At 46.3% G+C, this 25,274-nt stretch overlaps 1 protein-coding gene across 4 annotated transcripts in view; it reads right to left on the bottom strand.

Annotated features, from left to right (window-relative positions):
- The window catches only part of kcnq1.2 (potassium voltage-gated channel, KQT-like subfamily, member 1.2), a 140,178-nt gene that overhangs the window by 100,358 nt on the left and 14,546 nt on the right, over positions 1–25,274 (bottom strand). For 2 of the 4 annotated variants that reach the window (XM_053885991.1, XM_053885992.1), the window contains exons 5-15: positions 22,754–22,880; positions 22,603–22,681; positions 22,217–22,313; positions 21,352–21,492; positions 17,245–17,355; positions 17,082–17,177; positions 16,878–17,015; positions 15,777–15,939; positions 14,514–14,540; positions 11,446–11,499; positions 11,160–11,277 (exon numbers count right to left, since the gene is read on the bottom strand). In XM_053885991.1, the coding sequence (XP_053741966.1) occupies positions 11,160–11,277; positions 11,446–11,499; positions 14,514–14,540; positions 15,777–15,939; positions 16,878–17,015; positions 17,082–17,177; positions 17,245–17,355; positions 21,352–21,492; positions 22,217–22,313; positions 22,603–22,681; positions 22,754–22,880 (1,151 nt within the window). The remainder of the gene's footprint in view (positions 1–11,159; positions 11,278–11,445; positions 11,500–14,513; positions 14,541–15,776; positions 15,940–16,877; positions 17,016–17,081; positions 17,178–17,244; positions 17,356–21,351; positions 21,493–22,216; positions 22,314–22,602; positions 22,682–22,753; positions 22,881–25,274) is intronic. The other 2 variants (XM_053885993.1, XM_053885994.1) reach the window with 2 other exon arrangements.

Below are 25,274 nucleotides of genomic sequence, written 5' to 3'. Positions count from 1 at the left end.
GGTACAGCAACAACAACCCTGAACTCAATGCACTCCTTGCGGAGCGGCTCGTGTCTGGAGAGCCCCCTGAGTGAAACAAAGCAGAGACGGGGTCTGTGATGCAACAGAGCCAGCACAGATGTGACTGAAACCCGATCAACACGCAGACCTGAGGAGGGCTGTGTGGGATCAGAACCGCTGTCGGTCTCGTCACCGTCAGACAGGTAAGTCGGTCTGAACAGTGGCAGCCAACACAGACGCGCTCAGTCAAAGGAGGTGACGGTTGAAAACCACACATACTCTTTGGTGATCTAGACCCAAGCAAGTGTTATTACACATGACGGGTGGACGGTTCACAGACAGTCTTGTCACACCACCTCCCGCACACTGTGTTGATCAGCCTCCAAAATAAACACACAACACAAGATCAGTGTGGAGGATTTCAACACCAAGCAGCGGATTAAACATGCTAGGCAAAAGTGAATTTCACTACCAACCATTTGGAAGTAAACACACTGTGGAATCACGCTAAACGCCGACTGAAAAGCTGGCTAAACTGTGTTAGGTTGGTCTTACAGAACTCCATAGTTCAAGGGGCACTAGTTTGCTTGGGACACATAAAGGCTTGCAAAACACTTCAAAATAACACTAGCTTCCTTTTCCAACGAATACACATACAACTCACTGATACCGTGAAATTAGGTGGCTTTGAACTGCATCTCTCTGTGGGACCCAATGAGGCAACAACCTAAGTACCATGACTCCTTCCTTATGACCAAAGCACTGACACTGTTGGGTTCCTATCACTGAAAGCAAATTGGGTTTGAATTTCAAGGTTTTTTTGGGGCCATGACCTCAGGGGTGCCTCTCATGGAGGAGAAGCTATGGATCTACTTTGAGTCTCTCCCAGAAGAGAGCTAGATCTAAGAGCTAATCCAGACGCCTAGCAGAGAAGACAAGTTTGGCTATCTTAGATCTTCCCAAATAGGAGTTGTAGCTTCTGGCTCTGCTCTTTCTTCACAGTGACAGTCCTAAAACTCTCTTTTTCACTTGTGAGAAAGACCTTTTGAACTTCTTCATATGGTAACAAACACATCACAAACCAGATTCTTTTCTCAGACCGAAACACTGGAAATAGAGGAGGCGATTCTTGTACTAGCTGTAAAAGGTCCATCAAAAACTGCAAAAACCAGAGAGGATGTTCCTGGGGTCACCAAGTGGACAACCTTTCGGTCGACCCACACTCATGCTTCTGAAGGCGTTGCCATTTTCCATCGATCCACATTCGTAGATGAACCCATGTAGGAAAAAGATGATCTCAGAGAAAATGATCTGTTTATCCAGGTCTTTTAGTACATCCTCCACAAACCATAAAACAAGTGGTCTTTTTTAAGTTTGTGTTCATTTTGGAAAATGATTGAAGGAGCTTGTCAAGTCGCGGAGCTGCCTGCTCTTGATTTGGGATTGTTGGTATTAGTAAAGCCATCAATCAAGCGCCCCTAAATTGGCACTTTCTGGTCATGACATCATCTCTGCCGATTCCTGAGGAGGGTGTCACATGATATCCCTCCATAGGAAAACCCAGCAGGAGCCAGCGATCCGGCTGTAAGTGGTCACATTAGCTGTTAGTTGGACCATGAACTGCGAAGTCCACACACCCATTTGTAGAGTGGCAGCGACTTAAAATTAAGAAACGGTTTGGACTGAAAACAAAACTCCAACGTGTGTTAATGGCTGCAGTTCGTTCGACTTAAGTGGCTCTCTCATTTCGCCCCCTCTCGCCCTCCCACAGGTCAAACCCACTCGGACCCTCTCCTGGGTATTTAGAGTAATTGCTCGTGGCAGTCAAGGTGTCTGCGAAAGGGCCTGTCATAAGCAATCCGTGGGCATGAGTAGGGGCCTTGTGCGAGAACCTAATCCAGTCAGTCAAGCCAGAAAGACGGGCGAATGGGATTAAGCATGTGTTCGCTGCTCACCAGGAGAAAAAAAGTTGGTTGTGTGGTCTTTTAATGCCCCAAAAACTGTACTGGGGAAAAAGGGACATTCTCAGCTTCATGAATGAAATGTGGACCGGGCATTTATAGGGGAGCAGAGCTGATCAGGAATGAGTGCGGCAGTCAGGAACCTATGGAGAATTTGGGGGTGTCTGTGGTGGTGATGATGAATGGAGGATTGTCTCTGTGGAAGGTAGGTAAAGGTTGTCATTCGGATATCGGCCAGTACTTTTAAAACAACCAGACCATGGTGACCAGGAACAAGTGGGGGAACAAGTGCAGGGCGCTCACTTATGTGCTGTGGGGCATCCAAGGCCCTGTATGGTAGTGAAGTAATGGGTATCTGTCTGTCTGTACTGTTGGGGTAAGTTAGGGCCTGATCCCCCTCTCTGGATCTCCTGGGCAACGGTGTCTCACGCTAGGAGACCTGAAGCACCCAGTCACCCCAAGGAACCTCAGATATTCACCCAGTAGGACTCAGATCAGTTAGAAGGTTGTTCTGGACTCAAGTTTGCTGGGTCCCGCGGGTGTGTGGCTACACAGAGTGAATCTATGACAGGCATTTTTCATCTCACCCGGCCTGATGTGGCCCTGGTATTAGCTCTCGTGGACTGTCCAGAACGAGACAGCAGGTCTCCGTTTTTGTTTTGACACCATTTCCTCGAGATTCTCCACCCACCCCCTCTGTTTCACCCAAATACCATGTTCTCTGACAGACGGGACAAGCAGACAGACAGGAACTAAGAGGCCAGAGACCAAACCATCTCTGCGGCGCGGCCACTTCGCTCAGACGCAGCAATAAGCACTGGAGCCCGCGGCCCCTCCAGCCAGACTTGAGAGGAGACGACTTAAAGTCCTAAGTGTTTGGGAAACAGGCCCATCAATGTCAAAGCCTTTTATTGCTTTGGCTTCCTATTGCTTTTCCCTGCTTGGGGGTCAGAGCGAAGCGACTCGTACTTTCATTAGTCATCATAACCCCGGCGATGTTAGTGTGCACACACCAGGAACAGCCTCAGATTAAAAGTGGAAGGATCATGGGTCGGTTCGGGGGTGTGTGAGCGTAAAAGCAACTTATTGCTTTGATTACTTCCCTGCAGCAGCGGAGGGATCAGATAACGAAACACAACCACTGTGACTGCAGCGAAAGGGCTCCCAGATTTTTCCTCAATCCTCAAAGAGCTTTCCTTTACGTTGTGGACGCTGCGTTAACTGCCACACTCCATCGCTGAGATGGCTCCCTGCTCTGTGCACCACTCATTTGCCTGCACCCCCTCATTGTTTGTCCCTCCGCCACTGCTAGTTCCATTAGCAACGACCCTCGCTGCTCCACCATTTCTATTCTGATGACCCAAATAAACACGGAGACTTCAACTCTTCTCCCAGATTCAGACGTGGGGCGGTGTTTTCCTTTCTCCTCTCTAAACTTGGGCTCCAGTCCGACGAAATTACAAGTACAAATGCAACCACATTCAGTTAGCATACAGACAAACGCCGCAATTGAGGAACACAAACTCACAGTGTAGGAGTAAATTACATATATCTAGCGCATAACCTCACGATATGCGGCCACACTGAGCTCTCTGTTGATCAGCTGCTTCTCACACCATCGCCATGAAACTGACATGCCCTGCACCCTCCAGCGTATTTAAATAGCTCCTGATGTTCAGACTGTCGCATCCATTATGCAGAGAAGCAGGAGGCTCCTGGTGAGAGGGAAGTCTAGACCCCCTTAACTTTAGGTGCTGCCCACACTACCTGACCTCAGACAGACAGATGAAAACAGAACAGAAGCGATAGCTAATAGCCAATTTTAAACTTGTTAATGAGAAGAATAAGGAGTTCTTCAAGGGTCACTGGGGGACGTCTTGCTCACTCACTACTTTGTATCAGGGTCACCACAGCCAGAGGCACATGTTTAACTCAAAAATGAAGGCAGTTGGGACTAATGGCTCTTCTTCAGGTGCTCAAGTGAGGGCACCTTCATCCTCCTTGATGACGTCTACTCCGTCTACCACAGGGCAGATTAACAATTCCATAGAGATCCACACACTGAACTCTCAGTGTGAGCTATCACACGGTGAATGAACGTATGACGTCACGATAGCACAAACATCCAAGCAGAGAAACAGCTCTCGCGACTTCTCATGCTGGGGCTCCTCTGTCTTCCGCGGTTGTCATAACATTGTTTTTCTCTAGACATGGCAGAAGGACTTCTGAGTGAGATGTCTGGCCGAGGCGTGTGTGCGCTGCCTGCATGTCACCGACTCACTCCGTGTAGCCGAACTGCCGCAGGACGAATCTGCTCTCCCGTGTTGTACAATATCCTGTTTGGACTGGAGTGGCTCCCCCCCTCTCCAGCACCTCCCGTTCCCTCCCCCGAAGTCACACAAACACTTGCTACTCACTCGCCCAGACATCCCGCCAGAAAATCATTTGGCTTTTGCTTGTTACTCAGCCCACACTTCTGCAGCAGTCATGTGAGGCTGATTTCACTGGCTTCTCTGTGGGTGTGTGTGCGCGTGTGTGTATGGGTGCGTGAGTTGTAGCGATGACGTATCGGACACACTGAGCAGGAGTGTTGCATCATCATCTCATAAAAGCCCAACAATAACACTTTACCTCCTAATGAAGTGTCTGACAAAGACACCAGAGGCGGTTTGAAGTAAGAGCTTCATTGCAGATCCAAACTGACTGAAACACTACTGTGCAACTTTTTGTGTTGTGTTGGCCCAGACTGAGTCAAGTCCTGAAAGCATACAGATTTTCCTATGACAGTATTTTTTTTAGTTAAAAACCTTTGCAGTACCAGTCAAAAAATTGTTTTCCTCACAGTTGATTCAAAAATATACTTTTCACTCTTGAAATTTTAGTCCACTGTTTTTTTTTTTAAATCAAGTGTTCATATTTTCCCGTCAGCCTATTTTATTTTTTATCATATAACTTAACATTTTTAACATCAACGAGCAAGAGGTTTTGCTGGGTCTGTATTATTGTTATTTTATTTTATGAGGTTTGACTGCTCTTCCAGTTACACACGATTTTCCGTTTTTTTTCACGTAGCTCAACCAGTATAATATTATTAATAATAATCATCTTAATAATTAATTAACATTCTGGTTTTTAATTTCAGCTACAACAAATCTATCAGCAGTCGATAGAAGAAGGTTCACGGTCCTCCAAACTAAGGAGTGGAGTCACTACCCACAAGTGGACCAGGAGTTTCAACTGGGCCTCTACATATCAGACTCCATTCCACAAAAGCTCAGGTGACTTCTTGATACAAACCCTTGCCACTTCAAGCACCACAACTGACTAGGCAAGGTCGGCCTCCCACTTCATACCTGACTATTGCTTCATCTATTTTCCACTCTGTTCCTGCCATGAAATCCATACAAACACATCAACAGTAAATTCAAATCCTTTTCTGTCAGTGTGAGACGCACTTGTTAGAAGCTTGTGTTTGTGTCGGTCCAGCGTCAACAACAGTCCGACCGTCATTCATAAAATAAATGCCGGAAAAAGTCTGGTCTCCACCAGAGTGTGTGTTCCAGCTCTCCAGGAGAGGAGAGCTGTGTCTCCTTCCCGTAAGACTCCCACACACACACACACACACCTTGCTTCCCAACACAGCCTTTCCTGACACACAACTATTCCAAACTGTCCAGATGCCAGACTGGGACGGTCGGTGAGGAAAATGAGCGGGAAGAACCTGACCTACAAACGTGGAAAATAAACACAGACACACTCCAGCCGCTCAGGCTTTTGTCTGCACCGAGATGGAGCGTGTTATTGTGCAACACTATTTATGTTTCCACGGACGTTTGACTTTCATCTGCGTGTTTTCACTGATGCCGAACGGTGGAATGTTGCTCGGGTTAAAAGTTATTTTGGAATTTTGTTGACTGAATAAAGCTGTTGATTTAGTGAAGATAACATCTCAGACTTTGACCATGATCAGCCACAGTCTGCGCCTCAGCACTGTGTCTCCCTCAGAAGACTGACAGCAGCAGTGAAGGTCTCTGGGAGTCATCCCTGCTGGACCCTCGAGCTGCACTTGTTTCCCTCCTCGAAACGGATCGGAGGCCTACTGTTATTCACCGAAGTTCTCCAGAGTGATAGAGACGGTCTGCAGGGAGCTAAGGCTCAACAGCACAGCCTGCTGGCCACAGACGGAATTACACCCCTGACCTTTGAGTCGCTTTAGAAAATCCCTGACTATAATCGGTCAAAAAAAAGGAACTTACAAAGAAAAGCTGCATAAATTTACTTCGAATACATGTTGACATAATGAACCACAGTGTTACGACCACCTGTCAGGAAGGCATGCAACTTTTACAACCCGACCCAACAGTTGGTGACAGTGGGAGGCCGAGGAAGGGTTCGCGAGGGGAACAGCAGATGGGAAGAAACTGTTCTTCAGCAGGAGGCTACTGATCCCAGCCTGCTGCCTCAGGAGAGACAGGTCGGCTGCACTCCTGCTGTACCTGCATGTGCCCCTGAGAGATCATCGCGTAGTGGACAAGCAGAATCTGTCCTGGTCAGAGACATCAGCAGCAGAATACCACACAGTGATGGAGTCTGACTGTGCCACACTGTGTTCTCCAGTGTTTTTACGCCAGTCAGCAGTGGTCAGTACCTGCTGGAGCGGGTCCAATGCATCGTGTTTCGAGTGGACCAATACGTTTTTTTCTGATCCCTCTAACTGCTCAGTGTCTTCCAAGATACTACGTAGCTTCTTCTAAGTATTTAAGTAGTACGGCCCTTTAAATCATCTTAAGTTGGTCTAAACATCCTCCTTTAATTCACCTTCTCCAGCTCCGCTCTTATTATGCTTCATTTTTTGGTAGCTTCTTGAACTAGTAGGCTGGTCACCAGGTAGCTCCTCCCATGACATGTCAAGCAATTTTCTCGGAAGAGTGGTGAACTGGACCAGAAGTTGTACTTGGTCTTTGCATCTGCCTTCGACTGTCATCACATCCTCTTTCTTCAATGAAAAGACTTCAAACTTTTGAGCCAAGCTCTTCCTTTGGCGTCCTCCATAAAGCGGATACTTCAACACTCTGGAGCGACCTCTAACTTCGCCTCTGCCTTCAGATGGTGGAACCTTGGGAGTGTCTCCCTTCCACTTCGTGTCCATCAACCTTTGCTAGAAGTCATGCATCTTCAGCTGACCAGACCCTCCAGAACCCACTGTAGTAAGCCCTACCAAGGAGCACAGATCTCCAGGTAGATGTATCTCAACTGACTATGTTGCACACTACCCAAAAGAGACCTCCTGATGAACCATTTGAACCATTGACATCAACCTTGTACGGACCCTTACAAAAGACGACATCACTCCATCTCGACAGCTTCCTCCGCTCTCAGGGGGTTAACACAGAACAAGCTATACGTCCTGTAACTTAACGGATTGTTTTCCGGCTCCCACGCTTGCTTCGCTCTGATCCCTTCAGACCCACGCTCCTACATTCCTCCCCAAATCCTCTAACCTGCCTTGATACTGAGGAATAAAAGTGGGCCGTAAAATTACTCAAGTTAACTGGAAAAGACGTTTACAGCGAATGCACACTCCCTGAATAAAGGGAGCGGCCTTTCAACACGACTTATTTACAGGGTTAGTGGTCCCATTTACTGCCGGGGCCTCTGGGGGGTCTTTGATTTTAAACCCCGCTCTATATGGCTCCCATTAACAGCCATGGAAAAAATACACAGGGGGAATAAAAGGAAGCGTGTGAGGGAGTGTCTCTGTGAATGAGGAGGATAAAAGTTATGGATACAATGAAGAGATTAGTCACTTTCCATGGAACACATCAGCTTCCTCCTTTTGCACAGCAGACCACAGACAAGTGGGAAAATATATACATCCAAATGAAGCCCATCACGCACCAAGTGAACTGAATTCATTGAGTTTCGGGACATGACTGAAGGAACATGATCGCACGTACGAGCATGAGTTCCTCAGCAGATGAGAAGTGGGGCAGAAGGACAGTCAAGGTGGAGTGGACGGCTTCTCACTGGCTACGTGCTCAGGGCAATGAGGAGGAGGCCCTGGGGCAGACCTGGGAGGAAGTTTGATCCGAGAACACCTTGGAATTCTCCAACAAGGTTCTGGCCATTTGAAAAACAATAAAATGCTAATTCAATTGAAAATGAATTATCATCATGCTAGCTCATTTTTAGAACAGCGAAGCCATATATGGTTCAAAATTAGGTCAAATAACATTATGGCATTTCATTATTCTATCTACTTTAATATCAAGGTCTTAGACAGATAAATTTTACTTAAAAATAAGTATGGTTATTTTACATTTATGCCATTTAAAAAATAAAATACAAAAACTAAATTATAGTATTAGTATTTTTATGTTAATATACAACACATTTTTCTCTATATTAAAAACAAATTAATGGCAACTAATTACTTAATAATGTAATGAAATCAATGTGTGACATTGGAAAACAAATTTGGTGAAATAAATGTTTTTCAATTTTTCAGTACATCATAATTATGATTTGAGACAGAAAATCAAAACTAAAAAAGAGACTGATGAATGAAATAATGATAATAATATTAATAATATTAATAATAATAATAATTGTATAACAAATATTTACAATGTAAAAATACTTTATCTGTCCTACGAACATAATCTATGCACAGTAGTTCCTTGATTTTTAAAAACTGAAAAATATAAGTTGCTTTCCAGCAAAACAAAAAGGTTAAAAAACTGTCAAACAAGGGCCACAATACTGTATATACATAGGAGAAACTCTGACCAACTCCAATCCCTATAATCGATGAGTCATGAATGACCTCTGGCGACCTTAAATTTTACCTGAACAAAAAGTCGTCACCTGTAGAAACAGCTGACATAAACATAAACGCTTCATGTTTTCCATCAATTAAAGCGGTCACACCTCCCCTAAGGTTCCTTCCCGCCTGGCTACTTGATGTTAATGTAGTATTCATGCCGTTTCCAAAGTCAACACTCTGACCACTTCCCTCTGGTGGCAGTGGTGGAAACACGGTGGGGGGGTTCCTCCAGACGGGCTGTACATGGAAACACCTTATCGTGCGGTCAGAGAGTAAAAGCCCCTTAACTGTCCACTCACTCTTCAGGACGGGTCAACGCCCTGTGAGTGTGAAGGGGGACGGAGGGGGAAACCACAGGGCTGTGCAGGCAACAGCCCCTCTGTTCCTCTCCGGGGCTGGAACAGAGGGCGCTCTCATGAGGCTGCTGCACCTGGAACAGACATCAGAGGACGAGCTGGTGGCAACATCGGCCGCCACACCTGAACAAACCCACATCAGAGGCTTGGCCGGGCCGGAGAGCGTCAGGGACGGCTGCTGAGCAAACAGGTGCTGCTACAGAACTCTGGACAGAAAAGGAGGAGCGACCGAGTATTTTCACAGGTGCTGCAGGCAGCACCAGGACAGGAAGTTGAACTGAACCGGAGGCGATTTTCAAGAATCGATTTGTACTCTCGGATATTCATCTCCATACTTCTAGAGGCCAAACTCACTTTTATCTCGCCTTGAATCACCCTGACTTATGAGGCGCATGCATGGATGTGATTCATCGGTCATTTCTACATGACTCTGTGTAGAATCCGGCTTTAAGTGCCACTTAGCCAGTTGAGAACGTTGGAGGAAGAGGGGGGGTTCTGCTCAAGAGACCGTGAATGCATTTCAGATTTCCCCTCTCGACCCGACTCCGTATGTTTAAAACATTCCATCACTGCGAGAGTACAGTGCGGCGGACAGGCGTACAGAAGCGCTGCACAAAAAGTCAATTTGTTGAGAGCCTGGGCGACAAAAGGCGCCAGTTGCCCGGCGCGGAGAGGCCCCTCACTTGAAGAGGACATGATTCATGCGTGTCTGCCTGCACTCCCGCAGCGCTGCGGGGGGGGGGCTCTCATTGTTTATCTCCCACCGGCTCATAAGAGGGGAACTAATTAAGAGCGGTCTGCAGGTGGTCCGAGCTGGGAGGAGAGGGATCTGACCACGCCCCCTGGAGGACAGAAAAGCCTCGATGAAAAGGTGGAAGAAGTGAGCAGCTCTGAGCCTCCGAAACAAAGCTGAGACCAAAGAAATCTATGTCTTATTGCCTGTTGATGAGAGGACTTCATGTTTGCTAGAGATATGCAAAAGGGGCTGAAGCTAAAAGAAAATATCAGTTGGAGTCATAGCGCCCCCCTTGACAGCAAGTCGTGGTTTGATCCTGACACTCAGAAAGAGCATCCTCTCACGCACGTCACAGATTTATATCATCACTAGCTCCACCAAGAAGGCCACAGCTTTGTCGCATGTGTTGGCAAAATAACCCAAAAAACACACTGATTTCAATGATCTAGAATAATCTTAGGTTCATGAACACAACTCACTATAATCCCGTCCTATTTGTGGAGCTCCACGACCAATGAGTTTCATGGATGTAAACATCATTGTGGCATTAACTGTCTTCAAGTGAACGTCTCTTTTCACTGCAATAACAAATACAGATGACTAAATCGCGGCTCGTCCTACACTCCTTTCTCTTCCCAGTTCCAGCCCTGCTACACAGTCACCGAACAAAGTGCCAAGCTGTTTGGTTCACACACACTCAGATACAGAATCAGAGGAAATCAGTGTTTAAACATCGCACGCCTCATTTAGACAAGAGCCGCACAAACAAACAGCGAAGCCACGGCAGAGAAACACAAATACGGTGAACATCAGCTTCGTTTTAGTTGTAACACTCTTTAGACAGAAACCATCAACTAGTTAATACTGGATCCAAACAAACTGATTAGGAGGGAGGGTGTGTTTTCGGGAGGAGTTGAGAGGATGATTGAAAGTGGGTGGGCAGGGGCAACTTCCTTCCAGTGATGTCAGGGTGTGTGGTACGAAAAGACACACATACACACACACACCGACCCGGCGAAGACAAACAAACAGTTAAACTTTCCAGCAGAAAGATTCGCACAGTGAAAGCGAGATGGTACCAGTTGATAGTGACAGGAGAAAAATGTTTTACATCACTGCAGTCCAGTCTGCGGCTCAGGATCAGACCGAAACCACAGCGTCCCCGAGGACCATGTTGATGACTTCAGAGCCCTCTAGAGAGCAGCGTCTCTCAGAGGTGATGATGAGTGTCACAAGATTGTCTGACTTAACCAGTGGAGGAAACAGAAGAGGAGACTTACTGCGTGCTCTCCGTCATGGAGGTCAACGGGACGTCCTCGTTCATGTAGTCCAGGTCTTCATTGAAGCTGTTGGCTCGAGAGATGTCGATGGACATGCTGTTGTCCAAGTTCTTTTTGACTGTTGAGGAGACATTGGACCATGTTTTAAAGTTGACAAAATAAAAAGGTTGGGTTATTGTAGGTGACCTAGCAAACAGTAGGGGCGGTGAAGAGCACAACATGCAGGAATAGCAAAGTTTGTTTTTTTTTTCTGCAGTGTTGGTAAAGATGGACAAGAGTGAGGTACCTGGGGAGGCGGGGCAGCTCAGAGTGAAAGACGACCAAGAGTGAAGAGGAGCGCCTGACGTCATGCAGAACGAAGCAGAAAGAGAACATGTGAAGAGGTTCACTTTGGTTTGGTATTTCCTGTTTTCAGTCCACAGACATGCGCTAAATATGAGAGCGACCGGAACTAAATACTAAAATACAGTAATGGCAGTTGCCTATTGCAAAACAACAATGTTGGGGGGGGCTCTGTAGTCATGTGACCAAGGGCACAATTAGATCCAGCACCGGGACAAGAGGTGAGGGACACACTGAACAGGTGACCTTACACAGATAACTCTCACCCACACGCTTAGGAACAATTTAGAGTGTCAGTTTGTTTTTGGCCCACGGGAGGAAACCGGAGTGTCCAAAGGGGACACTGCACAGCAAGAGGCTACAGCAATTTTTCTTTCTGCCAATAATTTGATGAAAGTAGTATTAAAGTAGTACTATCCAAGCGTTTCAGAAAGTGTACCCATTTGTAAACTGAAGTGTGATATCTGTATTCTGTCTCGAACGTACCTCCACTCAGAAAACAACAGCTCAGGATTGCCACAAAGAATGGAGGGCGAATCTGCATCTCACAACAGAATGACTATTTAAATCTAAGAAAAAAGCCATTCACAGTGTGTTTTGATGTGAAGCCAGATAGCAGGAGGAGAATGAATGTGACACACAGATCCAGGTTCAGGTCAGAGGCGGCCGCTCCGTCAGGACATGAGGTCATGGCCCAGCGGTGGTTGCCGCCCCGCTGAGTGAAAGGTTAACGACGTGGCGATGTTATCACGTGCACATCATTCGCACGTAGGTCGCCACTTTACTGAAGTCAAAAGCCTTCACAGCGCTGCCCAAAAAGACAGCTGTTTGTTTTCTGAATAGAAAGTTAAATAACATATAGTTCTAAGTTTCTTATATGTATGAAAGTAGCCAAATGTGTCTCCTGGCCACCTCATGTGTGATGCTTCCAACTGGGAGGAGGCCCCGGGGCACACCCAGGCCACTCTCTCTCTCAGGTGACCTGGGGCTACTTTGGGCATCGTGGAGCTGAAGGAACCTACTTTCGATGTTGACCCTGCCTTGACCTTTGACAGCTGGAATAAGATTCAGCTAGCAAGTCTCGGATTTGCTGTTAACTTTTCTTTCTAAACTCTGCGAGCGTAAACCAATTAGAGCTCCGAGATGACGCCTTGAAGCGCTCACTAAAGTGTAGGAAAATACAGTGTTGAATTTGTATTAGATATATATAGATTTACTATTACTGGGGAGTTTATTTTCCCATACTGAAGTCACCTTCAACTAGGAATTATAACCAACTACAGCTCATGAATTCGTACTCGACATCTGACCAACCGTCCTTGATCTCAGTTCAGTGACCCTCTGTGATGCTTTTGAGGTGAAGGGGTTTATTAGACTAGTGTCATGACTGTTTCAGATTCCCACAGTCCAGTCAGATGGGCGTGGCAGACAGGTGGGCGGAGCCTGAAAAACAATGACCTGCTTACTCAGACCACCCCATAACTGTCTCCTGTAACATCCAAAATCTCCAGCCCCTCAACCACTAATGCTCTCCCATCATCTGTCCCCACTGTCCCCACTGCCACCGACCGTTTGGCAAGGCACCAGGCAAAGAAAACAGAGCGGGCCCAGGCTGGACAATGGCCTCACCCATTGGCACTGGTTGAGTCTACAAGTCAGACTCATTAAAAGAGAGTCTGGACCACATCAGAAACTCGGCCTGGCTGATGAAGCAGGCGTTTTTAACATTTCAGGACTGTGACGGAGAATCCATTGAAACCGCTGTGTTCAAGAGATTAATGTCATCAGAAACCACAAGTTTCATTTAAAGTTGTTGACTGTGATCGAGGAAGGTTATGGTTGATACATCACAATAGCTCAAACATTTTAGTACCGTATTTTCCAGACTACAGAGCGCACCGGAATATTAGCGGCACCCACCAAATCTAAGAAGGAAAATGGATTTTTTAACGGGGTCCAGTGTCGAGACTGACTCATGAAACAATCTTGCCAATGTTCTGAACTCCAGTCATGAACTCCTCACATCTTATTTACATTTAAAGTGTTCAGAAAGTGCTGTTTTCACCCTCCAGTAGATCGTCTCCGTTAGCAGAGCTGTGGACACGCGGGCGAAAACAGCGCAATTTGAGCGCTTTAAAGGTAAATAAAACGCCCGTGATGTCATCGGTTTGATGTGACGAGGCTCAATATTTTTGCCAGCAAAGAGCATGCTCATTAGACTCTAAAAACTGGGGATGCTGCGAGAGACAGGGAGAGCACTCAGCTGAAGCAGCTGTCTTCAACCTCTTTCATGAAAGTTCTCACTCTGGACGGTTGCAAACGTTTCAGATTCAGGTGGTGGACCGTGAACACTGCATCTGACACACACAAGACTGCAGCGGATTCGGCCGCGGTTGATTCCGTCTTAAAACGACACCTGAGAAAGGCTGCTCATCTGGCGCGGTGAAATTAATAATTATTTCTCGGGCAATATGCTTCGCGCAGACTGAAAAAAGCTTCCACATTTGACACGCCGTTGCCAAGCGAGTGGCGCGTCGGGAGGGAGGAGCGGACGCATCACAAACCGCGGGCGGTGCCTCATCAGAACGGCTGCTGTCACATGTGATCGGATTTTGTGACCGGCAATGACAGGCAGTGGTCGGCATTCACAGACAACGAGTTCAGCCTTTCATAATCGGTGGCCGATTGATTGGAATATCCCTGTAAAAATCAATATATTAGCTGCATCGTTTTATAAGCCGCAGAGTTCAGACCGGGAGAAAAAAGTAGCGGCTTATCGTCCGGAAAATACGGTATTCTGAAGCCCACGCCAGACAGCGTCAGCGAGTTTAGATGGAGCTTCCACCCATTCTTTGGGCGAGAAAAATAATTGAAAGCTTAAAATACTGCAATCCAGTGGAACACTCCTTTTTTTAAATCAAAATGAAGCTTGTAAATGCAATCTGCATTTCTCTTCAATGTGAGAAAGTCAGCAGTGGTTCAGCAATGAAGGAGAGGCGGAGGGCAACTCACCGGTGTCTCTGAAGACTCCAGTGATTCCTGCGGAGAGAAGTCACATTTACAGCTGGAACATATTCTCCCATGGATGTTGGATGAACGCACGGATCAGAAAAAAGGATTCAGAAAACAACACATTGTATTTAATATAATAAAATTAATGTTATAAACACTATTTTAAAGCTGAAAGCGACCTTTATGAAGCATAAAAGAGGGGTTCATAAATGAATTGTGCGTGTAATTTAAACCGAACTCATTTAAAACATCTTTGGTTATTTCCCTTCTTTCTTCTCTCAAAAGTGAGTGGTGAGGTCACGCGAGGTCGCCGGTGGATCATGTAACCGCTGGTTGGAGCTAAGCACAGCCTGAGGTTGTACTGATGCAGAGATCCAGCCGGTCTGTGGCTCAGACAGTTGACACTCAGTGGCCAGGATCATACGAAGCGGTTGTGCGTGTGTGTGTGTGTCTGCGTTCACATCCGACAGACTTCCGCCACTTCACACGGCTTTATCCCTCGTCCTCGTTTCCTTCATTAATCGCTGCCATCTTGCTTTTAACAAGTTCTTCCTCGGCCAATCAAGAAGAATCATCAAGAGTTTTACAGTTTGAGATGATTCTTGGGAAGTTCCATCCATCCAATGATTAAAAACGTGTCTTGATATTTCACTGGTGCGTTTCCCCCCGTCATCTTCTTAACAAGATTTCCACTCGTAAGTGGTCGCTGTGTAGCTGATGGGTCGCCCTTCATGTGAGATTTAAGTCTCCATCTTATGTGACAGGAAGGAGCAGTAAAAGAGATACATTAACGCTCAGATGTCTGGGAGCTCCAACACAGGAAGTCAAGTGTTTGGGCAGATCCTCATGAACACGGCGGATGTTACAGCTGCGACGAGTCTAGTCAGACAGAGGTGCCTCATGGAGTCTAATTATAGTCTGCATCATTTCAAACATTCCACAGCAAAAGTTTACATCCACAGTGGTTCAGATCTTCACTGGATGTACTGAAATTTCAAATAAATAAGGGACGTCAAACACAAACATCAAAGGAGAATTCTATTTTCCTTTTATATTTGTCTTCCACTCATTAGAGGTCGCAGGGGCAGAAGCCAAGCTAAAGAGGTCGAGACCTTCCTCTCTCAAGAATCGTTTGAGGTCCAGTTTGTCCTGGGTCTGCCCCCTGCCCTCCCTTTAGTGGCTAAGAAGGTGTCAAGAGACTGGATGCCCGAGCAACCTGAGCTAGCATCATTAGCACCTTCAGAGAAACAGAGCCGGTCGTACCTTGAACAGAGTCCCTGGGCTCGTCCAGGAACAGCGAGACATCTTTCTTCTCCGCCGAGTCATCGATGTGATCGTAGGTGATCTGAGGTATGGCTCTGTCGGACGCCACGCTGATGGAGCCGTTACCCCGGAACGATTTGAGTCGCCTCTTAGGTCCTTTTTTCTATCCGAGAGGAAATTTTATGGATTAAAGTACGGAAGTCGAGGCACGTCAGAGTCACAACAGTAGCGAGAAGTAGTTTAACCTCCCATGCTTGCATGGCTTGATGCCACTTTTTCTCAGCTGATACCGATGCTGTAGAGGTCACGCACAAATTCTTCTTGACCTGATACCCGATAACCATCCCTCCTTGCGACAACACGCCTGTGTGTAGCATGTTTCCCACACCACTACACTTGTTCAATAGGACGTTGAGTCGGAGTGTCAGAAAATACAAAGAAGAAGTCTAGACCTTGAAACGACACCGTAGAGCAATGTCAAAGTGTGTTCCAGATGGTTACTGACAGTGACATACTTTACATGGACTTGGTAAATTGGTAAAATGTATTTTCAACAATAAATAGATTACTATTACATGTAATGACTATAATCCTAGATGTTGATATATCCTGGATATTTGATTTATGTATAGACTTAGAAGCAGAAGAGACTGGAAAAGTATACGTGTGAAATTCTAGAGGAGCATATTATCTAAATTAGTCACAGGTTTGAGAGAAGTACAGATTTTGTTTGGTCCGTGTGACAAATGTTTGCTCCATGAGAACGGCAGGGGTGACATCATCATACACTGCTTGTCTAGGGGACACAAAAGCAGCGAGTCATCCTGGTGGAGTCAGACGGGAACGGGGAGGCGGGGTGGGGTGGTGTGGTCTCGGCACCAGACGTGTGTGGCGTGTTTGTGGGAACTCAACTTGCTCTTTTATGTCACGCGTTCAAACGTACTGTGAGTGGGAAGTGGGCCAGACGTCTGCAGATGCAGGATGCAGCGTCAGAGTTTCACCACCCATTTAGGGAAACAAATTTCCTGCTCCGCTTCATGACCTCATGTGGCCTTCACCTGTTTGGTCAGCGGTCGAGAACGCGAGCGGAGACTGACTTACCGACACGTTTAGCTTTCTGACGTTGGGGGTGGGGGTCTCAGAGTCCGCTGTAGTGACAGGCTCCGGGGTTAGAACGTACATTTTCCATGTGACGGCACAGCCATCAGGTTTTTCTGCAGCATAGCACCTCCAAAGGGTCTGAGGGAAACCATAAGTCAGGGAGAAATTGACTCTACGGTCCTGACAAATGATTCTGTGATTTACCTGTATGAGCGAAGCAGCAGCAGGAATCTGTCTGTTGAAGTGCTTCTGCCTCTGCTTTTGTTGGACCTTCAGCGCAAACCCTGATCCCAAGATCCCCTGAGGACAGATACCAGCAGTCAGTCATGGAGTCAGGTCGACGATAAAGTCAGAAAGTGATAAGTACAGCAGGCAGAGCGAAGAAAGAGATGGCGAAGACACTGAAGCACGAGGCGATGGCCTTGCCGATCCACGTCTGAGGGATCTTGTCCCCGTAGCCGATGGTGGTCACAGTCACCTGCACACAAGGAGGAGCTTGAAGAAGTTATATTATAAAAAACATAGTTTATATTTGGGAATAAACAAAAATTCCTGTTCTTGAGTGGCTTCCTTATGGCACTCTGGTTTCCTCCCACAGTCTAAGAAAGGTAAACTGAAGACTGTCTCAGTGTGTGTCTGAGGGGTTGGTTTTCCTAGAGTGCCCTCCCTCATCACCACAGCAAGAGGAGACTCCCGCCAACCACAAGCCGGTAGAGAGATAGAACACTGCGGTGACTTTGAGTCAAGTGAACACTGTGTCTGATTTTCCAGCAGATAAGTTCTCAGACTCCGGTTTATTGCCGACTGTCATTAACACTCAACATTGCTATGATGTGGTACTTCTGAGAAAACACTGATCGACTGTGGACGTACAGAATGTCCCCACTAGAACTAAGAACATGGCACTTTTTGTGCTCCAGTCATCCAAAGGTCCTTCACACTGGTGTTCATCTCACATTCTGTGGGATCTTCATGCCCCACCATGGGAATGAAAGAGCTGAGCCTTAAACAAGAAGCAAACAGTTCCAAGGCAGGACTCTGGTAGTGGGTACTGGTACAGGACGGGAACGGAATTCTACACTTTTCAGGCCGACCAAATCACCTTAGTATCGCGTATCAATTCACAGGAGGTCAAGAGTTTCTCTATTGATCAACGTGATTTCAAATGCTAAGATGATGCAACATCTTTGCCAGCATTATGAGTCAAGGTGGTGACCAGGCCGATTTATTCTTAACTGCTTTTAAACAAAAGATGCATCTTGCACAGAAAGGAGACTAACAACTTGCCACTGCTAGACACCAGCAGCGACTCCCAGGGACCAAGTATTGGCACAACAGGTTATCAAATGTGAACCAAATCCTAGTTGACAGAACTTTGCTCCCTGTTTGGTCCGAGAGTGCTTGCTGGCTTCTCAAACTGTTGCTAACACGGACAGAAAACTGTGGAGGATTGGCCTTCAGATCACCCAGCCAATCAGCTCCGGAGGGTTTATATGGACAGTCTCTTACAGGCTGAGCAATAAAGTAGCCCATCAAACACTCTGGATCTACAATTCAGCGCATTGTTCCGGGGTATTTGAGGCTCTGCTCCTCAAAGGGAACAAGATTCTGAACCTCTAATCCTCAGTGAGTGTTGGAATTTGCAGGTTGATTGGGGAGGGAGGATAGTGAGCACGGGGGGAACCTCCTACATTTGCATGTACACCCAGTTTGAAAGCCGAGCCAATTCTGACACATTCACAACACACTTGGCTCACTGTGGGTGTGGGTGTGTGTGTGTGTGTCTCTGCGTGAGCTGGCGCTTTGTGATGAAAGGTGAGATACTTAAAAAGCCTTTTGGGCGGAGGACCGGCGCGGGAAGACGTGGGTGGAGCTCAGGCGGATTTAATCCCCCTGCCACAAATCCGATGACTAAACAATGTCCTTCTGACATTCTGAGGGGAATAGTCCACTCAAAAGCTCTTCTCACTCACTGTTGGGCTTGAGTGAAGGAGTGTGAGGCTACACAGAGTTTAGAGCGCAGGTTCAAGAGTTCGTGGTCACCAAGTTCACAGGGATATATCGATGAATCACAGGTGGTTCATCAGACACAAAAACTGCATTCAGGGTTTCATAGACGTAACATATACTTCCACTTTGTTCCAGCCGACAGAGTTCCAACTACAGTTTCCTTCGAGACAAAAGAACATTAGCTGGCGCCACCACTGTACCAAATCAAAACTTGCACTGACATAGCCCTCTGTAACACCCGCCCACTTGCTGTTGCAATTGATTGCTCACACTTCTGGTGTCACCCATTCATTCCATATCTCAGGTCAGGCCGTGGAGGCAGCAGCTGAAGTAGACACCCTGACCTTCTTCTTTCCACAAACCTCAACTGGGAGCAGCTGGAAGTGGAAAACTGTGTCCAACTGTAAAAGAAGCACGATCTCAGATGCTCCTTTACCAAAACAAAATCATTCACTTGATTGACAACGTAAGACAGTTTTTTAGCTACAGAGGCATCAGGATGTGCTCAAAACTGAAAGTAGGACGCCCAAAATTTCCACTCAATAGTGCCTGTATAGTGCCCCAATTGTGGTGATATCACACTGTTTGCCATGAAAAGTGTGATTCTCCACTAGAATTCTGCTGAATCCGATCAAAATTTGCAGATTGTCATGCCTTATATAGTCACCATATAAAAAACTGGATCCCCCGCGTCTCAAAGTCTTAGCTGAAAGCCTGACTTCAGATGAAAGCATCGCTGTGTTTCAAAAGAAATCATCGAACTGAAACATTGAATACCCTCCCACCTGCATTTGTTTTTATTGACGTGAGTGTTTCAGATCTCAGGGAGCAAGACAGCAGCCATCTTGAACACCATAATTCTTCAATGTAGTTTTTGCTGTGCCACAAATTTATATTGGCTCAAATTTTGGTTTGTTTTTGAAGCTGTTGCAGACCACAGAAAAAGTCTGGGTTGTTGAGTTTGACTCAATAATTTAACAGACTGTAAGGGTAGGTCAGACAAGTATCAGTGCAGTGCCGTCATGTCACACAAAAACACAGATTTTCATTGCACTGCTTAGTTTCATCACCATGACATCCTAAGTGATGAGGTTCAAGTATCTTTGGGTCTTGTTCACGAGTGAGGTAAGGACTGAGATGGATGGGTTCCGCGACTTCAGTCATGTACCGGTCATGGCGAAGAGAGAGCTGAGCCAAAAGACAGATTATCGGACCATTCCTACACTCACCAGTCACTTTGAGTAATAGCCGTGAAAGTCGCTGATCTATTCTGATCCGTTCACATCCATCGACCACTCTCAGACCCGACACAGGTCCCAGCGATGGGGCCAAGAGGGTCTGGATCGTGGGAGATCTCTCTTGTGTCCGTGTCCTCAAAAGTGGAATTCATGCCAGGAGTTGGCGCCACTGTGGGAGAGCGAGCAAATGTCCGCTCACACTCCGCACACTTGAATTCATTAGTTTACAGTTTCAGAAGGGCGAAAATGCGGCGCATTGAGGCTCCTCTTTGGTTTTTGTCACAGGGAGCGTCGTGACCTCTCGAGCCCTGGTTACATAAAAGCCCTTAATCCCCCAATTAAAGTTTTAATTAAGCGACCTGACACTTTATATTGGCGCTGTAAACGTGCTTTGAGCCAGCGGGCCCAGAGGTGAGCGCTTTATTACCTTCTCTTTGTGGCGTGCTGATCCCCCGCACAAGGCCGCCATAGGTTTCTCATTACTCGCTGCTTTCAATTCAAATGTTTCATTAACTGCTGTGGAAATCTGAGCCGCGTACAGAAGGAGACTGTCAAAACCAGCCCCGCGCACCAAAGCAGCGGCACACCTGCTTCTGCTGCAGCGGCGGCCGCGAGGAGCTTCATCCTTATTAGCGCCGCGGTGGTCCGTCACTTGGAGACAAATGATACACCAAGACCTTTCAACACACCAGCGTGTCGACTGTGTTGGACCAACGCAGTACATTATTATGTGTCATGTCCATCATGAACACTCTCTACTGAAATATGAGGCATGTCTCTGCACACCTGCAACATGATTAAAAAGTGTTTTTCGTCAGTCATGATACACATAGATCAAATTGAGTGAAACCAAATAGACAAGCAAAATGAGGTGTGAAAAAAAAGTTGAAAATGGCATGACTTGATTAAGAGACCAGTGAAGCAAAACTAAGAAGAACAAGGTAAAAATAGAAAATGAAAATTAAATGAATTATCAAAACGTAATAAAGCATGAAACTACCAAAGGTATTGATAAATAAAGACAAAGATTCTGGAGTGACAGAGGCACTTCAAAACAGAATTGATTAATAAACTACAATTGGTAAGCAGATAAATCGAGTGTAAAAAAAGGTATTTGTCGAGCAAACCTAGGACAATAATATAGACATGAAGAACCAATGTTTTCGTTACTAAGGACGGCTGAAAAGGGAAAATAAAGAGGCTGAAGACTAAAAGAATGAACCTACCACGCCCCACCAAAGTGCATCGGCGTAACTGGAGAAGCCCGTCTTGCCCTCCTCGTCCACGGCGTCTTTCTCAGCCAAGTAGACAAAGTACGAGGAGAAGATGAGGCCCAGGAAGCCGATGTACAGCGTTGTGATCAGCTCCTGTGAAAACATTTGAAACTCGGATCAAAGAGCAAAGCATAGTTTTGTAAAACCCACACTGTGAGTCTTCAAAGCACTCGCATTCCACCCTCTGTCCAGAAACATCCAGACGTGGATTGCTGATGATAAAATGTCAGTAAGCGAGTGTGAAATTATAAACTGAAAATAATTAGTTAGTTATATTCAAAATACGGCCATAAACAGGGAGGATTTTGAGGATCATTTAAGTCTAGAAAGGTTTCTGTGTTGTAGTTCCGTAATCGCATCACGTCTTCAAAGCGATCGGATGAACAGTTCTTCAGAGATTAGAGAAGTGAAGCCCCTTCACTCATCTGCAATGATGCACGTCTTTCCCTCTCATCCTTATAAGTCCAGATCCAGCCTTCTGGAGAAAATCGGAGAGTGCGACTTACAGGAACGATAAGAAGCTTATATCCGTCCATTCATTTTAGTGAGTTAGCATGTGTCTCTCGTGAGTTCAAACAAGTGCTTGATACTTGACGTTCATGTTCAACAATATAGTGCTTCACGTTTGAAGTCATCTCTGTGTGCTTTACACTTCTATATCTGGTCACATGATCAATGGCGATGGCTAGAATCAGTTCCCTGGCACACATTGCTCAGGTGTCCAGGAGGTCCCTACTGAAAAAGGTATGTTTTTGTACACAACAATTTGATGGTCTTTGGTATCATATTGACACACGTGTGCTATAAAATAAATCACCTGGCGATGGATGAAGACTACAGATCCCAGCAGCCTCCATGTTCCTCCTTGTCGGTCCACGTGGAGCATGCGCAGGATCTGCAGGAAACGAATGCCCCTGAAGAGAAAAAAGGGGGCGTTTTATTGAGGGAAAAAAGGGTCACAGAATGGCCAGTATTTTAAGAACTATAAATTGGTATTTATGAAGCTTAAAATACATTGAAATAAAAAATGCAAATACATAAAATACCATTAAGACAATATTTATCAGAATTCAGTTAATAAATATTATTATTGAAATGAAAAAAACTAGTTGAAAGAATTTTATAATCATGGTTTTTCTATTTGGATATTGAGCACAGGCAGGCCAGTGCAACCCTTGGACCCAGGACACTGAGCTTCTTTACCTGATGGCAGACGTGGCAAACACCTGTCCATTGGACCCGACGCCGAGCACAATGATGGAGGCGATGACAACGATCAGATCTGTGTATGACATGAGCAGATGGACGATTGAGACAGAGAGGTGAGGTTGGACGGACAGCTTCAGATGAGTACCTATGATGGAGATGGGCTTCCTGATGAAGCGCAGTCGCCCCTTGATGCCCGCGTACTTGCTGCGACAGCCGGCCGACCACAGCCGGACGAAATACTCTGTGCCGAAGAACAGCACCAGAACAATTTCCTGCAGAAAAGAAAATTAAAGATGTTAGTCATAAGTCTGCGGTGCTCTGCTAGATATATACTGAAACCTGGGCGATTAACCTGCAGGGCTTTAGATGAGTGAGCAACGACAGGTGAGGAACAGAGAGAGAAGACCACCCACCTGACAGGCCCGTCGTGACAAGAGATGACGGATGACAACACGGTTGATGAAAGCTCACAGACAGATAAGTACGGGAGGAAGTTGTCAACATGACAAAACTCTCTCCAGACTCATTTGCCTCTGAATCGCAGACGAAACGACTCTGCCACCATGAGCCGCGCTCCTCCGCCCGAGCCCGTCTTAATTAAATCAGCGTGGTGAGGATCGCTTTTCTGGCCCGTGTGGATCCAAAATATTTTGCCGCGGCAGGTTTTATCAGGCTGTCTGGGTGGCCATCTTACAAACCTTCTGACCACCCGTGCATGAAACCTGACCCTGTCAGGTCGGCTACAATAACACACACCGCAGAGACCTCAGATGATGACCTGTCCATCATAACAGAGGGTATTTGGACTGGGGAGGAGGGCCTAATAAACTGGAGAGCCCGCCATGTTTGAGAGACACCCTCACTCGAGGCCAAATGAACTTTGTCTTTACAGCAGCGCCTTAACAGACCACTTTAATTTGTTCCCTGATTCATTTCCCCCCATGTAACTCAGTAAAATGTCAGTGCCATTCCAACCTTCTTAATGTTTCCTTATCTTTGGCACCAAGAGGTTTCTCTACACTATTGAGAAGTGAGTCATAGAACTGTAGGAGGAGGGAGCTCATGCGAGATCGCCAGCCCACTTATATAGAAGACTATGCCGTGTGTTTTTGTGTAGCTTTTGTGAACATCCCACTGGATGGAAACGCCTCAGGTAACCTCACAGGTCGACTTCATAGAGGGGAATCTTTAACTGTCGGCCAAAGGATGCCAACTATGGGAGTGTTGATTTTAGCTAGACATACATACAAATTAGATAACCTATTTTAAGGCAGAGAACCCATGTTTTCCATGATAGCTTGACGGAATGTGACTAAATCCCACAGATCCACCCCTTGTTCCACCACACAACCGAGGCACGACACCGCCCCCCGGTGCCCCTGGTAAACTTTGAATCGGCTCAATTCTCCGGTTCACGCGAGGGTTGCAACATGGCCCGATAGTTGGAGGTGTTGTGTCCATATATGAGTGAGAGCTACTTGAGGTGAAACAGTCTGTTCCATGTTGTAAAGCAAAAAAAAGGGAGGACCATAGAAAAGAAAGCTAGCTATAAGCCTTCCTGGAACAGCGCACACCAAAGGAATATTGATAAAGCAGGATTGGGCTGGGTTTGCCCAAATGTGAGTCCCCACATTTTTTAGGCCACCAGTGCAGTTTCTTCACCACTCCAATGTCTTTAACATCCTAAGACATGGGACGTCAGCGGTGCCCCCAGATCACCACCATCATGGGATGTAGTGGCGTCCCAGGTATCACATACTAGACATTGAAACAACAGGTGCTAACTTAGCTAATGTGCTGCATAACACCCTTGTCAGTCGTTCAGTCACATCATCCACTACAGTGTAGTGACCCACTTCCTGATGTAACCCCCTCATCCTACCATTTACCCGTCCAGCCTTTCATTTTGCTTTGATGTCAGCGCCAAATGGGGGTGCCCCAAAAAATGCCAGCATTCCGGCATCACACCATCCTTTCATCAGTTGAAGCAGAGAGTTAGGTACCCAACAACATGATGACATGATTCCTGCCTCTCAGATTCATCTGCATAATTACTGTCCGGTTGGGAAGCAGGAAATCGTTCCGATAAGATCCGACCTCATCAGAGCGATGACGACGCAGTCAGGTTGATTGACGTCTCCGTTTTGATGTGAGCCAACTTCATATTTTCCCAGATTCATTACTCAACATTCACGGTTGTGGATTTCACGCTCCGGCGGCCTGGCATCAGATCCCCCAGCCGCATACGCAGCTCTATCAGAATCCCTTGGTTGCCGAGTCAGAGACAAAGCCGGGGGAAGCAAATGGGACAGAATTGACAGTACAGAAGCGCTTCAGTACACTTGTAAAGCCCTCGCATGATAATCAGCCTCAATTGCAACTTGTTTTTTCATCACAAATCAGAGATGCAGACAGTGATTCACAGGTCAGGAACTCAGCTTCCCGTGACTTCCAGTTCCATTCAAGCTGACCAACCAGCCGGAGCCTCATTGTTGGTGAGGAAAGTAATAAACCCTGGTCTGAGTGCCCTGGGCTCAGTCTATAGCAACGTATAAATCAGGGGGGTCTCCACTGACGGATGCAGTTCCTTAGGTGCCTTGTTAGGACCGTACAGAATAAATTCAATTGTACTCACTTGAGACCTTCTAATCCGGCTGGGAATGATT

The sequence above is a fragment of the Synchiropus splendidus genome, chromosome 14 (genome assembly GCF_027744825.2).
Source record: "Synchiropus splendidus isolate RoL2022-P1 chromosome 14, RoL_Sspl_1.0, whole genome shotgun sequence".
Lineage (NCBI taxonomy): Eukaryota > Metazoa > Chordata > Actinopteri > Syngnathiformes > Callionymidae > Synchiropus > Synchiropus splendidus.
This window is presented reverse-complemented; position numbering and strand designations above follow the sequence as displayed.